Source organism: Eptatretus burgeri, chromosome 14 (genome assembly GCF_056783735.1).
Source record: "Eptatretus burgeri isolate ZD-2024b chromosome 14, Ebu_testis_v1, whole genome shotgun sequence".
NCBI classification, from domain to species: Eukaryota; Metazoa; Chordata; class Myxini; order Myxiniformes; family Myxinidae; genus Eptatretus; species Eptatretus burgeri.
The window spans coordinates 21,263,044-21,280,529 of record NC_140974.1 but is presented as its reverse complement, the minus strand read 5'-3'; the positions used below and the strand labels follow the sequence as shown (position 1 = coordinate 21,280,529).

Sequence of the window (17,486 nt, the reverse complement as noted above, 5' to 3'; positions counted from 1 at the left end):
CTTTTCTCCGAACATATTCTGTTTATACTTCCGAAATATTCACATTATGTGTTCCATGTATTTACGCAGGTGATAGCGGATTCAAAAAATCGAATATAGATAGAATTTTCAAAGAGGGAATCGATGACGTCACAATCAGCAGCGTTTGGCGGCAAACCGATGGTCAGGTCCCAGAAAACGTGCTTTACTTAACTAAGTCCATGAGTTCAGGACGTTAGTTCAACTCAGCATTTACGACTTTTATCCTGCCATGTTGTTAATCTGTTGATGGAGGTAATATAGAAATGAAGAATATGTCAAATCGTTCGTGTTACTCATTTAGCACGATGTGTCAAGGCCAACAATCTAAAGCGACCAGTCTCAAACACTACCATGGGCACCCAGCCACGCCACCAATATGAACTGAGCTGTTGAATGCGGCGCAAAACATCCAAAAAACTACCGTAACCGAGTATTGTGATCCGTCCTGTCCCCCATACCTGTCGTAGACGGGTATCTGCTAGTTAATAATAAACATAACTACAACTGTCACTTTATAACTGCTGGCATTGATGACCGCGTACGAAGACGTCCCGCTTTGATAGGACACTTGACCCTGACGCATGACGTTTATTACTATTCAATCAAATTCAGAATGGGATGAAAATAAATTAAATTCAAATGAAATGGAAGACCAAATAGGTACAGTCCTGCATTGGAGTTATCAGAAGGAACCCGAACGAGCAAAAAGCAAAGATGGAGTCATCAGGAGGAACCCGGATAGGAATCGTGTTTCAGCTGCTACTCCTCTACTCACAAACCCATCCAGGTGCAGCCAAATGACCCTTATTTGTTACCAAAAATCAAAAAGGACCCAGATTTTAAAAAAATAATAATTCTGGCTGTCAGACCATGTGTCTGATCAGGTTGAAATTTAAAACTTATATTCTCTATCATGACTAGATCATAATTGTGAACTTTTACATCGCTCGATGAAGTGGTTTAAGAGAAAGAATTTTTTTAAGATTTTTGCTCAATCCAATATGGCTGCCAGACCATGTGACATGAATTATTTGTGAAAACCCTGGCATCCACATGGCTTGAGGAACATTTTTGTGAAGTTTCCCCTCAATCTGTCCAACCATTCTGGAGAAGACTATTTTATCAGTTTTAGGGTAAATCCAATATGGCTGCCAAACCATGTGACCGATGACATCATACATGTGAACGTTTTGTTCCTCATGGACAGGTGGTCATGTGTGTAAAGTTTTGCCTCGATATGTTCAGCCACTTCAGATAAGGTTTTTGAAGGTTTTTTTTGTTTCTTAAACAATATGGCTGCCGAATCACATGACTGATGTTATCAAAAAAAATTCTGTGGACCAATTTATTCCTCGATGACCCTCAAAAATTTTCATACTGATCGGATGTAGAGTTCTACATTTGCAATTATGACATCATAACAAAGGCATCTATGACATCATAAAAATTATACTTATTCCCCATTAGGAATACTTGCCATGTGCCAAGTTTCAATTTTTCCTTGGTACGGTGTCAGAGATATGGAGGTCCAAAATTTTTGTTTTTCCAGTATGGCTGCTACACTCCTCCGTCAAAGGGTGGAGGAGCTCCTTGTGAGCCAACGGCCATCCATATCTAGTGCCCAACTGTGTCTGCGGACGTCCTCCTGCAGTTGGGTTACTTTCATTAGGAAGTTGGTGGCAGGATTTGCACTCCGGCCACCGTAAAACCCTTCATTCCACAAAACGCAAAAAAATCTGAAAACCCACTCCGTGGGAGTACCTCCTGTGCAGCTTCCCTTCGCAGGGCAGCTCACCGGATGACGAGATTGGGGCAAAGCCTTCGGGACCCCCGATCTTTGATGATAGGAGGGAAACCACGGGGTAACATCCCTGGGTCAGATTGCGGGAGAGTGTGTCGGAGTGGTGCTGAGGTGTCGTCCACCAGACGGCGGTCTCCTTGGGTTAACCTGAGGCGGTCCCTTCGGGTGGGTGCCTGGAATGTCCTATCCCTAAGAGAGGATGATCACCTGTCTCTGTTATCATCTGAGCTCAAGCGTTTGGACATCGGGATTGCAGCTCTCTCTGATGTTCGGAGACCGGATTGCGGCGAGATAATGGTGGGTGGTTACACCTACTATTGGTCTGGTCGCTCTGATGGTTACCATACCCAAGCAGTTGCTGTAGCTGTGTCCAATAAGCTGACCCCAATGATAATTGAGGTAACACCGGTCAACGAGCGTATTATAAGATTAAGGATTCGTCACTCCTTAGGTGTCATTTCCCTGGTCTCTGTTTATGCTCCGACTGAGGCGAGTGATCTCGCCTTGAAGGACACATTCTACGCCACACTCGAGTCTGTGGTTGATCAGTGCCCCAGACGAGATACACTTCTAGTCTTGGGGGATTTCAATGCATCGACTGGAACTGATAGGGATGGTTATGAGGTGTGTGTTGGTCCCCATGGGTCAGGAACTATGAACCAGAATAGCACTAAGTTCCTTGACTTTGCAAGAAGTCATGGACTTAGGGTGGCTGGTTCATGGTTTCAGCGCCCACAAGCTCATCGCTGGACTTGCTATTCCAATGCTGGCGGTGTGGCAAAGGAGATTGACCATGTCCTCATTGACGGTCGTTGGAGGATGATCCAGAACTGCAGGGTCTACCAGAGTGCTCATTTCCTCAATACTGACCACAGGCTTGTTGTAGCAACTCCAAAGCTGCACCTTAAATCCTGGAGAATGGTACCATCCCAGCCTAGGCTGGATGTTGGCAAGCTCAGGGATGAGAGAGTAGCTGAGGAGTTTGCGAACAGGCTGAGTGGACACTTGGGGGGTCTGGGTGCTTTGGGGGTTCCTGAAGAGTTCTGGAGTGCCTTCAAGACCACCATCCTTGATGTTGCCGGTTGATGTCTTGGAGCTCACCACAGGGCAAAGAAGAATTTTGTCTCTCAAGGGACACTGGATACCATTGACCAGAGTCGCAGGGCCAGGCTGAATGGCAGAGCTGAGCTGTTCAGGGAGCTGAGGCGTAAAACTGTACATGCACTAAGGGTGGACAAGGAGGCCTATGTGCGAGGAATCTGTGAGGGGGTAGAGCATCACCTGTGGACAGGTATTTCTCATCCCGCTTACAGGGGAATTCGCGCATTGCGTTCATCCAAGCCCATCCCTCAGAGCACTGCAGTTCGAGCGGAGAGTGGTAGGCTCTTGACAGAGGAGTCTGAAGTGAAGGCCCGCTGGGCCGGTTACTTTGAGCGGTTGTACCAGGCTGATCCCCCAGCTGTCGAGTTGGACGTCAAGGGTGTTACAATCCCTGTTGCTGACCCTCGAATCAACTGTGGTCCACCTTCGCTTGTGGAAACACGGGCTGTGGTGAACCAGTTGAAACGGGGCAAAGCTCCAGAGATCTGTGGCATCCATTCTGAACTTCTCACGGCTGGTGGAAATGCTGCACTCGTGTCGTTGTATGCAGTTTTGTGCTCTGCCTGGAACACAGGCAACATCCCAACTGACAGGAAGAGGGGCCTTGTTGTTCCTCTCTGGAAAGGGAAGGGTGATCGCCTAGACGGCAACAACTACCGAGGGGCGACGCTGCTCTCAGTGCCGGGCAAGGTCTTTGCTCGGTTAATTCTTGATAGGGTTCGCCACCATCTGCTTGAGCACCAGCGTCCAGAGCAGTCAGGCTTTACACCAAAGAGGTCAACGATTGAACGCAGTTCACTGAACGCAGACGAGAGTTTTGGCAGGGGCTGCTTGCAGCCTATGTTGATCTCTGTAAAGCGTTCGATTCAGTGAATCGGGATGCCCTCTGGAGGATTCTTGGTCTTCGTGGGGTGCCACCAAAACTGATCGATCTGATGTCTGAACTCTACTCTGGTACTGAGAGTGCTGTGAAGTGTGGTGGTACCATCTCTGACTTATTTCCAGTTGTTACTGGAGTTCGTCAGGGGTGTGTACTGGCCCGCACACTTTTTAGCACTTGTATGGACTGGATTTTAGGGAGGATGTCGGAGAGATCTAGCTGGGGTGCATCGTTTGGGAATGTCAAGATCTCGGACCTTGACTTTGCAGATGATGCAGTCATCTTTGCGGAGACTTTAGACATCCTTTTGGGGGCCCTCGAGGTGCTGAATGAGGAGTCGGAGCCGCTGGGATTACGGGTTTCTTGGGTCAAAACTAAGATCCAGGCTTTCGGTGACATCTTGGATGCTGCTGTCCTGTCTGTGTCTGTTTATGGTGAGGATGTTGAGGTCGTGGAGAGATTCACTTACCTTGGCAGTGATATTCATGTCTCTGCTGGCTGCGAGTCAGAGGTCAATAGACGTCTGGGTCGGGCCTGGGGAGTCATGGATTCACTGGATCATGGGGTGTGGCGCTGCCGGTACCTGTGCGGGAGGACGAAAGTCCGAGTCTTCAGGTCCTTGGTACTTCCAGTCTTGCTCTATGGATGCGAGACTTGGACTCTGACCAAGGATCTGAGACGGAGACTTAATTCCTTTGGTACCAGGTCTCTTCGGAGAATCCTTGGCTATCGCTGGTCGGATTTTGTGTCCAACGAGCGGTTGCTGAGAGAAACTCGAATGAGATTTGTTACCTGCATAGTCCGTGAGCGTCAGTTGCGGCTGTATGGACATGTGGCTCGTTTTCCTGACGCTGATCCTGCTCACGAGATTCTCTCAGCAAGGGAGTCTCATGAGTGGTGGAGGCCAGTGAGCTGACCACGTGCCTCGTGGTTGCAGCAGGTTGACCATCATCTCAAGGAGATGGGGATGAGCCTGGCATCTGCCTGGGGGATGGCCAGACGGAGCCCCCTGGAGTACCGGCGGAAAGTGGACGCAGCGACGCGCTGTTCTGGCACATGCTCCCATACCTGACCTGACCTGCTACACCATGTGACCTATAACGTCATAATTGTAGTTAAGGCATTTTACAGTGTGACACAGGCAAGATCAACCTAAAAGCCCTTGCTGTTTCAGATTCCTTGTTATTGTTGGTCACAGTATGCATGACCTGCCAACTGTCTCCAAAAATCCTCCACAACAAAGTACTGGATCAAATACATGGACTAAGACATTGTAGTCGGGAGCATGGGGCTGATCACCTCACCTCGTCCAACAACTGCTGCTGACGTACATACAGTCTGTGGCAGCTGGTTGCAACGTTGCTGGAAGCACGGCTCTGCTGCTGATGCAGTGCCTCCTATAATTTAGTGCAGGAATTTGTAATTTGTTCAGGGTTCTGGCGAAAGCTCGCCTACTCTTCTTGAAGGACAGCGTGAGATATTTAATGTACACCAACTAACGCTGTCTGATAGAGCACCCAGCTTAATGTCCAGCCAAGGGACGGCACACACATTGATTCCATGCCCTGTCTGTGAAACACCAGGATGACAGTTTATAGCTGCGTCAGGATTTCAGCTCAGTCTAGACAGTGAAGAGGTGTGCATGATAACCTCTATGCTGCCAGCCGTTATGATAAATACCGTACATGTAAGGTTTGAACAGGATTGGATCGCAGACCTTGCGCGTGGTACAATTGCAATTCCTATCTTGCTTTTACTTCTCCATTAATGACGTACGTACATGCTTCTGTAACAATTGAAACCTATAAATCATCTCCTGTATATTACTAAGTTATTTCTTGGAATCAAATTGATCATGTTCTCTACAAGGGTAGACCAAATGTACTGCAACTATAATGTACCTGTCTGTCTCGATAGCAGACGCCCCCAATAAACAAGTGTCAACCAAACTGCTGGACAGCTTAGTTGGACACAGCTGGTTCACCAATGAGCTACCTGGTTTGGTCTGGGTTTTCACTCTGATGTAACCAAACTTGTGTGAATAAAATTACTGTTATGATGCAATGACAGTAGAAGTTGCTGCATCGTGAAATATAACTTCCTTTAGATGAGGTGTCAGCCATGCTGTTCTCTCTGTGCTATTTTGGATGTAAAGGATATCATTAGCCTTTGGCTAGTATCATGACCACGCCCATGTATCCAATGGTAAGTGGTTGTTTTTAATTGGGGTGTGCATATAAAGTCAGGGAGTAATTTAATGCATTCTCATCATGGGATAGATGAAGTTAAGGATGTAGGTGGGGTGGTGGCTATGTGTGAGGACACTGGATTGGTATCCCAGAGGTTGTGCGTTCATAATTCAGCTGAATGCAGCAGTATTACCGATTTGGATTCCAAGCATTTCTGTATAGCGAGCGAGTCTCGAGAGAATTACAAAATCGCTATATTGGATTGCCGGCTTACAACCCAGTTGGCACACTAATGACCCTCGGGGAGCAGTTGTAAATGCTTGCCTTGCTTGGTCTGATTTATAAGTGGATGACTCTTTATACCCTCAAGGAAACTCAGGATGGATGACCATATTTTTTTTTAAAAATGAAATGCCACCCACATCTGCATATGATTCCGAACTTTAAAAAATACAGTAACCACTGACTGCATGCGACGTGCATACAATACAAGCAACTTAGGCCAAAATGATCTTTTCGGGTCCACTAACATCACTAACAACATTATGGATGTTTCTGGTTTGTTTGTTTTTTTCAGAGCCGCAAACCATCATTGTTTCAACGTATGTTGGGGACCGGTGGGACACAGGGTCTACCCGGCGTTGTCGTGCACGCCGATGATTCACAGCTCAGCCAGCGGCTTCTCGACACCGAAAGGCGCCCGTAGGTTTTGTGGGAGTATCACAACAAACTTATGGCACCTTAGTACCCCAAGGACATGTCATAATGCACTACCATATACGGTACACAAAAACATTGTGCAGTAATACTCCAGCACAAATCGCCTCGGCACAGGGTGGTACAATTGGAGGTAATGCACCAAAAGATTGAATCCTAATCTATGGTAACAACGCCTATGTTGGGTTGACCCATCTCAAAGTAGGGCCACCTGTAGGTAGAGCAGGCATTTGTAAAATTTGGTCAGAATTCTGATGATAACTTGCCTACTCTTTGTGAAAGCACCATGGGATCATTTACATCCACCAAAGCACAGTGCTGGCTGATGGGTCATCCAACTTACTCATCCTTCCAATGGATGGCACACATTGATCCCTCAGCCTGCATGTGAAACACCAGGATGACAGTTTATAGCTCGGTAGAGATTTGAACCAGGTCTAAACAGCTCAAAAGGTAAGTGTACATACCTCTAAGAGTCTAAGGCTCCAAGGCTTAGACTTGGAGCCCTAGTGCTCCTAGACTTGGAGCTATCCTGCCAGCCCTAGTGATAATGGCTATGTCCATCAACTTTATTCCTTGACTTGGATGGCTTCAAATCTATGTATAAAAGGAGCTGTGCGTGAGTCGTATATGTGAGTTCCACCCAATGGTTGGACAGTTCGAATGACTCTGCCCACAATTTTATATATTACTCTTTAGAACCCTTTAGAACTTTAGAATTTACCCTTTATAATCTTTTAGAATTTACCCTTTATAATCTTTTAGAATTTACCCTTTATAATCTTTTAGAATTTACCCTTTATAATCTTTTAGAATTTACCCTTTATAATCTTTTAGAATTTACCCTTTATAATCTTTTAGAATTTACCCTTTATAATCTTTTAGAATTTACCCTTTGTAACCATTTCCAATTACCCTTTAGAACCCTTTCTTTCAAGCAGCACTTTTACTGTGGAGGTTACACAGGTTTGCTATTATTTCCCAACTATTTTCTCTTATATTTGTGATGGGTTTCTATGAAGTCTGTGACAGTATGACAGGGGAGCAGAAAGTAGTAAATATTCCTCTGTTTCAACGTGGAAATTCCCATTTGCTTTTATGAGTGGGAGGAGGGAGAGTGGGACAGAGTTGGGGGTGGGGGGGGGGGCTGACGATTTTTTTGTTGTTGAGTTTTCAGAATTGCATGTGTAAGTTTACTCGCATTAAAAATCTAATTGTGTGTGTTTGTGTGTGACTGTAGGGGGTGACACAATCACCCTACAGGTAATGTCATGGTGCAACTAGAACAGCACTCGGGAGTGCGCACACCTCCGCTAGGCTGAACAGTTTACGTTTTGTATCCCACTGATGAGCCGTATCTGGAATCGGTCCTGAACCAAAATCGAATTGGCTTGTTGTCGTCACCTAACCGACTCATCCACTTCTTTTTTTGTCAAAACTCGCCCGCAACTTTTTGAAATACCGTGCTATAGTAGAGTTCCCACAATAGGGTCCCGTGACCGTTTTTCCGGGACCAAGGTTTGAAGGTTAATTTTAGTCAATTTGAGGGTGCTGATTAAAATGAGCTGGGGTGAACCTCGTGAAAATGTGGGCTAACTCGGCCAGATGCGAAAATTCAAAATGGCCGCCATGCTACTTCCAGTATATGAAAAATTGCATATCTTTGGTTCTGCATGTCCGATTTTTATGATTTTTGGGTCAAAATATATGTTTTGAAGGTCAAGGATGTCATATATTACCATTCCAGATTGTTGTATTTAAGGGTTAAGTCACAAAATATGAAATATAACTTTTCGGGGGCCAAATCCAAGATTGTCGTCGAGTAACATCTGGAAAATAGTAAAAAAATCAATTTTCTTCTCATAATATTATTGGCAGTGAATCTTTTCAAGCAAGTAAATGTTTGTTTATATGTGGGAGTGCACAACAAATTGAGACAAGAAGAGAAGGACGCAATCATTGTCTTTATTTTCAGAACATGATGTGTACATAATATCAATTTCTCAACTTTTACACTGTTAAGGTAGGTTGTACCATTATTTTGTATGTCCCTCCTGTACTTTATCTAGAACAGTAATATGATGAAAGAATATCAACATTGCTTCATTTTGTCTGTAGAGCAACAGTGTTTCAATGGAAAAATGAAATAAAACATGAATTATTATCTGAATTCCCGGCAATTGACGCTTTCCCGGTAAGTATTCTTGTAATTTGCATTGACCAAAGTTTGATGTACTGTTCAAACTATCTTTTATCTAAGACAGTCATAATAAATCTGGCATGCAAGCCAGATTGTTTTTGTAAATGATGCCTATGGTGTGGAAACTTCCATAAAAGACAGTGAGCATGAGCGTCGTAAATCCACGACAGCATATAGAGATGGGTCCAGAAATGTGTACATCAAAACATCAGATAGGTTTCCTGCCACAAAGAACTTCCAGGTGCTGTTCAGCAATCAGGGAAACAAACAAAGGCTGTAAAAGTTTCTAAAGGATGAGTTCACCAAGCTTGTAAAGAATCATAGAGAAATTGACTTTGTGTACTCCATCAGGCAAAATTGTTGGAACATCTCCTCCGGAGAAAGGATGGAAGAATTTGAATGTAGTCACATTGAGGCGGACACAATGCTGTTCTTCATCTATTCGCAAATCCGAAAAGCAGGAAAAATGGAGACAGTCGTGATTGATGCCGAGGACACAGATGTAGTGATTCTTTCTGCATATGTTGCACATCAACTGGAGGGCACCCTTGCTATCAAACGGAAAGACAAAATCATCAGCTGCAGAGACCTTTGCTCTGATGATGTAGCTGAAATATTAATCCCATTACACATCCATAGTGGATCTGATACAACATCTGGCTTCTATGGACATGGGAAAAACACAGTTTATGAAAAAGGAACAGGAACTCAGGAGGCACGCAATCTTTTGAATGATGTTGGCAAAACACTTCCAGTGACACTAGAGGTGCTTCAGCAAATGGCTACATTCACTATTAGACATCTATAATGACACAATCAGTAAAACGTTAGGTGAAGCCAGAGCATGAAAGTGGGGTCAGATGAAAAACAAGTCCACGTCCCGGATCCCACCAGATCCAGATTCTCACAATCTGCATGTGACGCGAGTTAACTACCAAGTTTACATTCAACTAAAGTATGACAAGTCGGATGCACCCCCAAATCCCACCAACCATGGATGGACAATGAAAGACGGTAGATGTGTGTCAGTGAGGTATACCCATGATGCACTCCCAAGAAGTTTACATGACTCGGTTGAACAAGAACAGACATTGTTGCACGATGATGAGGCTGAAAGTAATGATGAAGCTTGTGACTCTGGAGCCAGCGACTCAGATAGTGACTGAAGGATTACATGTATGTGTTTCAATGGAGATTTCATTTAATTTAATTTACAACTGTAAAAACATTGCCACAGTCAAAGTATAAGAGATGTTAATATTATTTTATTATGACTGTCTTAGATAAAAGACAGTTTGGACAGTACATCAAACTTTGGTCAATGCAAATTACAAGAATACTTACCGGGAAAGCGTCAATTGCCGGGAATTCAAATAATAATTCATGTTTTATTTCATTTTTTCCATTGAAACACTGTTGCTCTCCAGACAAAATGAAGGAATGTTGATATTCTTTCATCATATTACTGTTGTAGATAAAGTACAGGAGGGACATACAAAAGAATGGTATAACCTACCTGAACAGTGTAAAAGTTGAGAAATTGATATTATGTGCACATCATGTTCTGAAAATAAAGACAATGATTGCGTCCTTCTCTTCTTGTCTCAATTTGTTGTGCACTCCCACATATAAGCAAACATTTACTTGCATGAAAAGATTCACTGCCAATAATGTTATGAGAAGAAAATTGATTTTTTACTATTTTCCAGATGTTACTCGACGACAATCTTGGATTTGGCCCCCGAAAAGTTATATTTCATATTTTGTGACTTAACCCTTAAATATAACAATCTGGAATGGTAATATATGACATCCTTGACCTTCAAAACATATATTTTGACCCAAAAATCATAAATATCGGACATGTAGAACCAAAGATATGCAATTTTTCATATACTGGAAGTAGCATGGCGGCCATTTTGAATTTTCGCATCTGGCCGAGTCAGCCCACATTTTCACGAGGTTCACCCCAGCTCATTTTAATCAGCACCCTCAAATTGACTAAAATCAACCTTCAAACCTTGGTCCCGGAAAAAACGGTCATTGTGAACGGTCAACGGGACCTTATTGTGGGAACTCTACTATATACAGTAGATCGTTTTTGGTCCCAACTCTCAACGGTGAAGAATCACTTTAAAAATGATCGGATCTGTATCTTCACCAAAATCTAATCAATTCATCGTTGTCATACACCCAACATGTCCACCAAATTTAATCTGAATCTATGCACAACTTTTTGAGATTGTCTGTCTGTGAGCAGACAGACAGACAGACAGACACACAGGGGTGCAAAAGTAACCTCTGTCCACTTTTTGTGGTGGAGGTAACTACTACGAATGCGAGCTCAACAATTAAAACATTCCAGAAATTTTTGCCGAGTTCAAAGAGTCATCAATAATAATAACCAGTTTAATGATCTCCTATCATATAATCAAAAGTATTTCTCACTCCATATTGGTTTCTTTCAGATCAGGCCAGGCATTCCCTGCAAATTACAGGAGCGATTAAGAATTGCCAGTCAAACAAAGTTATCAGTTACACGTAAACTCCAAAACGTTTTGGTGGTAATGCCCATTATGCAATCTCCATACTCGCCAAGAGCGGCATTAAAATCGAATGTATGTATTCTCATAGTAGGACCATAAAATTGTGATTTGTCATAAAATGTACTGTCACTACCGTTACACAATCACAATCAATAGGCACACATTGCATTCAACTCCTGCGTAATCCTGGAAAATTCAATCAAGTTCGGTCAATTCGTTTAAAAGCGAGAGCCACACATTTGGAATATGCACAGGATTAAAGCAGTGATGAAGGTTGCTTGATGACATTATCCGTTACATAAGGGCATACAATTGAAATTTAATCAGTTCCTCCTTGTTGCCCTGTTCCACTCCTACTTTACTGTAGAGGTGAACTCACGAGCTCAGTATCCTGGGTTACCCAGCGGGCACAAGAGATGGTGCAAAAGGCCAGGCAAAGCCGCAAGGCTGAGGAGGGTTATCCACCGGGAATACCGCGACAGGTAAGGAAAATGGGGCCTGTATCAAAAAGAAAAAGGGGCCTGGATGTTTGCAGATGGAGCCCTCTATATAAGAGTGAAGTATGGAGGGAATTTGATAAAGGTGCTTATGGTATGATGGATACCCAGTGAATCAAGAAAACGCTTCACTCGACTTGAAGCTTTTTTCTATACATGGTGTCGGCTCGTGGAAGAGCGAGGACACAGAACAAACCAGGACACAACATAGCAAGGGAAACAGCATGAGAAAGGAAAAACACCAATAGCAGGGCAGAAAGAGAAGGTATACGGAGACGAACAAAGAAGCTATGCAGGTGACGATGAGTGTTCGGGAGAACGCAAGTGGTGGACAAGATGGATACATAAGCAAAATTTTGGGAGGGTGGGGGTGGTTTAACGGGTGTAGAATAAATCATGGCTTTTGATGGGGGTGAACCTGAGATGGTGGCGAACAATTGTCTTGAAGACCGGTCAAGAAGAATGAGACTGAAGAGAGTGTGGACGGTGATTACACAGGTGGGCAGAGAGTATTTATACAGTTTCACAAGGAAGAGGTTGCTGGTGGACCGCTTGATCCTGCAGATACGTGTGTGTGTGTGTGTGTGTGTGTGTGTGTGTGTGTGTGTGTGTGTGTGTGTGTGCGTGTGTGTGTGTGTGTGTGTGTGTGTGTGTGTGTGTGTGTGTGTGTGTGTGTGTGTGTGTGTGTGTGGGGGGGGCGCAGAGCATGCAGATGGCAGAGCGTGCAAGACCAGAAATGAGGCGGAAGAAGACAGAGAGACCACTGACCTATCGGCGATGATGAAGTGATAGGTTCATTGAGTCAGCTTCATAGTGAGAGATTCCCATGATCTTGAAAGCCTTGGTTTCCACGGCATCAAGCTGTGGATGAAAGACTTGCAGGTAGATAGAAGCTCAGGTGTGCCAAAGAAGGACTTTGCACGACCGAGCCAGCGTCCGGCTTTGGAGGCCAACTTTGAAATGTGGCTTGCCCAAGAGAGATCGTAGCCAAGAGTGAGTCTCAAGAGTTTGCATGACTGAACCTCTTCCAGACGGATGTTGAGAAAGTATATGGGAGGGTTTGCAGAACAGTCCTTTCGGAGATAGAGAGTGAGTGTGTGTGATTTCTCAGGATTGAGAGTCATGTTGCAAGTGTTTGACCAGTTTGTGATTTTGTCAAGATCTGATGAGAGGGAAGAGGCTGCCGCCTGTCTGTCAGAAGGATGATTGATGTCACGGCAGAGAGTGCAGTCATCGGCAAAGAGATAAGAGTATTTTCCAAAGAGTCAGAAATCATTGATGAATATTAGGAATAGGATGGGATCTAGTCTTGGGGTATTCAGCCTTGACATTTCATTCTAAATTTTATAGACCAGTCCATGGATGTTTCCTCTCCAGGGTGGATTGAGATCTCTCCAGGATGTTCTATAAAATTGAGAAATAAATTACCTTCCTGGTATTCGCTGCAATACAATACGACTGGGAAGTAGGGGACTGCAGCTCTGTTAAGCTCATACCTAATGGGCAGAGCCTATGCAACTGTTTAGCCAGGGGAGCCTTTTTAATATATATATATATATATATATATATATATATATATATATATATATAGTTATTTATTTATGGAGAGGGATAGAAGGGAGTCAGGAGAAAGAGAGAGAGAAGGGAGAGGTACAGAGGAGGAGGGGAGAAAGAGGGAGTGGGGAGTACAGAAGAAGGAGGGGGAAATAAACTGGAAGTATGGCAGCCAAATTATGGTGCATTGAATGGGGTGTGTTATACTTGTGAAATGTACGATGACTGGCAGTCATATTGGAATATTTTAAATATATGGTTCTACATGAAAACAGGGACAATTACTCTGAAAATTTCAGATACAACTTTTCTTTTAAATTGGCCATAATTTTCATCGTTTCATTGAATGCATGGTATGAAGATTGCTTGTATGCATGCCAACTGTTGTTCCATTTAATTATCCCATCTAAGCATGGAGCTCAGGATGCTGGGATGTCAGGTTCAAATCCCAATTAAGGTATTACATTAATTTGTCTGCAATCTCACAATATCCTTCTCTGACTTGTGACGTACTCTGCACAAGCTATTCCGTGAGTCTTAGACAACAATAGAAAAGTAACATTGAGTTGATGATACATGAATGCTTGGGCCTCAATACACTTTTCCTGTGGGAAAACTTGTTTGTTAATAAATTATTTATGTTTCTCATTCACATGGCATTCCTGTGGTTATGTGGTTAGTTGGTAGGGTCTTGCTTGTCATATAATAACTTTCACTGAGGAATTGCAAGTCTTTGCTTTACCTCATTGTGAAGGACCTGCCTCAGCTTCATCCATTTTCCTCATTATTTGTGCATCTTCAAAGAAGCTGCATGTCACCACCTCCTGTTGAACTCAATATCCTTTGTAACCTCTTTGACTCTGTGACCTCATCTCATGCATCCCTTTGCGATCTTTCCAGCTCTTTTTGACCTCCATGCTTGCTCTCCAAATTCTTCACTGTGACCTATTTATAGATGGAAGGGGAGGGGGAAGGATTGGTGGGGGAGAGTCAAAATGTGGGAAAACTGATGAGGTTTTGATTTTCCCACTGTGTAAGGATCTGTTCTCTTGTGTCGACTGGAGTCCAGTGATTAATTGAGCAGATGTTATGAGAATGAAGATGTACAGACCTTGCAAACATAAAGCCCTGTGGATGAATACCAAAACAGTGACCATGAATTATGAGCAATGTAGCAGTCTTGCAGGTCTCAATTTCATTGCCTTGAAGAGAGGAACCTATTTCATTCCTCAGCTGGTATTATTTCCACATCTGACATATCCAGCTTCAATACCAAGATCAGATATATATATATATATATATATATATATATATATATATATATATATATATATATATATATATATATATATATATATATATATATATATATATACTGTGTGTGTATCAAAATATATATGTCTATATATACATATATATATATATATATATATATATATATATATATATATATATATATATATATGTATGTGTGTGTGTGCACATATATATATATATATATATATATATATATATATATATATATATATATATATATATATATATATATATATATATACATACATATACATATACATAGACATATAATATTACATGTACATGTAATATGATATATTATCAAAACAAACGTCAAATCACATATCGTTTGTTTTTGCTTTTGCAAAATATAATGCACTCCTCCATTTGACCTCGAGCACCAGCACATGACCGGAAATGAATGGTTGTATCGAAATAAAAAAACCCGAAAATGTGTCGAGGCTTGTGGTCTGTTGTGCCTGATGAAGCCGGCGAAACGTTGCCCTGAAAGTCTGCTCTCGCTTTTTTGCTCAAATTAGTGGAGTCGATCTAACATATATGTATATATATATATATATATATATATATATATATATATATATATATATATATATATATATATATATATATACACACAATATCCTTCTGTGGATATATATATATATATATATATATATATATATATATATATATATATATATATATATATATATATATATATATATATATATATATATACACACAATATCCTTCTGTGGATATATATATATATATATATATATATATATATATATATATATATATATATATATATATATATATATATATATATATATATATACACACACACACACACACACACACATATATATATATATATATATATATATATATATATATATATATATATATATATATATATATATATACATATACATATATACATATACATATATACAATATCCTTCTGTGGATATATATATATATATATATATATATATATATATATATATATATATATATATATATATATATATATAGTCATGGCCCTCGCGGTTGGGTTCATTCCCCCCCCCCCCCCCCGACCCAATTGTCGTGGATGGGTGGTTAACACCGACCAGGCCTGATCGCCGAGCGGTTTTCCTTGGAGGTGAACACGCGAGTTTCTCGGAGATTATGGCGCGCATGGGAAGATAAGGGCAGCACAGACGGAACAGATGCACGGAAGCACAATGGGTTTATACCTAAACCCATGGCAAATAGATAACACTTGCAACTTAAAATAAACACGGAGGTTTAATGAAAATATATCAAACTAGCCGGGAGGCGACGATGGTTCGCGGGCATTATTGAACAATGCCACGATAGGTACAATTGAGTTAGTGGAAGATTTTGAGAAAGCCCTACCATAAAAACCAGAGCCGGATTATCCACGCACCGTTGGGGTGTCCTGCAGACCCATGTGGAACAGCAACCTGGGTGCCTCGTTTCGAAACACCCATCGGATACCCGGTGGTCTGCCCGAGCTGATGCCACTGAAGCTCTATTCCCTGGTTACCGCCAGTTCCAGAGTGCTCTCGAAGAGATCTCTGCAGATGACAATCAGCACAGGGAGACACGAAATGAGGCGGATTCTTTGGCAGAAATGATGGGCACCATAGAAGTTGCCCTGATGTGTGAAATTTTGAATGATATTTTGCAGCGCTTCAACTGCTGCAGCAAGTTATCGCAAAGTGCCACCATAGAATGAGCACCGGCTATTTGTCTGCTGAAGAGTTTGAATGAGTTTTTAGATGCGCGCAGAGAAAATTTTGATTTCTATGAGCAACAAGCATGTGATCGCTGCGGCAACAGCACTTACAAATCCGAAAGTCGGTGAATGCCCAAGCGTAAGAAGCATGACAATGATGGAAATGCTACTGATGCCACAGAAGGGATGACGGGCCAACAAAAATTCAAAGTTAATACATTTTATGTCATCATTGACGAACTGCGAAGTGCATTGCAGAAACGCACATAGGCGTATTCTGTAGTGCTGCAGTGGTTTGGTGTTTTGACAGAGTTTGACTCGATGACCGAGGATATCAACACTGCTATTACAGGGCTTGTCAGTGTGTACCACAAGGATCTGAATACTGATTTTACGTCAGTTCCATCAGTTCATTTGCTGGTATAAAAACAAACTGCCCTCAAGTTCCCCCTCAACAGGGTGTGCACAGCATATGTTTGCGCTGCTGCACACCACTGGAATTAATGTAGTCTTTCCAAACACTGAAGTGGCTCTCCGAATATACTTAGCACTGATGGCAACCAATTGTTCAGGAGAACGCTCATTTTCGCAGCTAAAGAGAATCAAAGATGTGAAGCGTTCTACCATGCATCAACAGCGTCTTGGTGTGTTGGCCCTTTTGTGCATTGAAAGTGATTTGCTCCGAGAATTGGACTTCAGTTCCGGAATTGAAGAGTTTGCAGTTGTGAAAGTGCGCAAGGTTGCAATCTAAGGTCGAGTAAACTGAAAAGCAAAGTGCCAAATCTGTACGTGTTTTGCCATGCATATATTCATACACTACAAATTGTATAGAGGGATTAAATAAACTATTTTATTTTCACATTAAATATTTGTCTTTTTTTGTATTAAATATTTTGTTCTTGAATCAGTTTATCTTTTGTCTGGGGTCCATTTC

The 17,486-nt window shown here is 42.1% G+C and overlaps 1 protein-coding gene across 1 annotated transcript in view; it reads left to right on the top strand.

Annotated features, from left to right (window-relative positions):
* Positions 1 to 17,486, top strand: part of LOC147012762 (voltage-dependent P/Q-type calcium channel subunit alpha-1A-like) — a gene marked incomplete at its 5' end in the record, with an annotated part of 328,227 nt that overhangs the window by 299,133 nt on the left and 11,608 nt on the right. The window contains 2 exons of the mRNA XM_085853452.1: positions 6,570 to 6,694; positions 11,823 to 11,937. Of these exons, the coding sequence (XP_085709578.1) occupies positions 6,570 to 6,694; positions 11,823 to 11,937 (240 nt within the window). The remainder of the gene's footprint in view (positions 1 to 6,569; positions 6,695 to 11,822; positions 11,938 to 17,486) is intronic.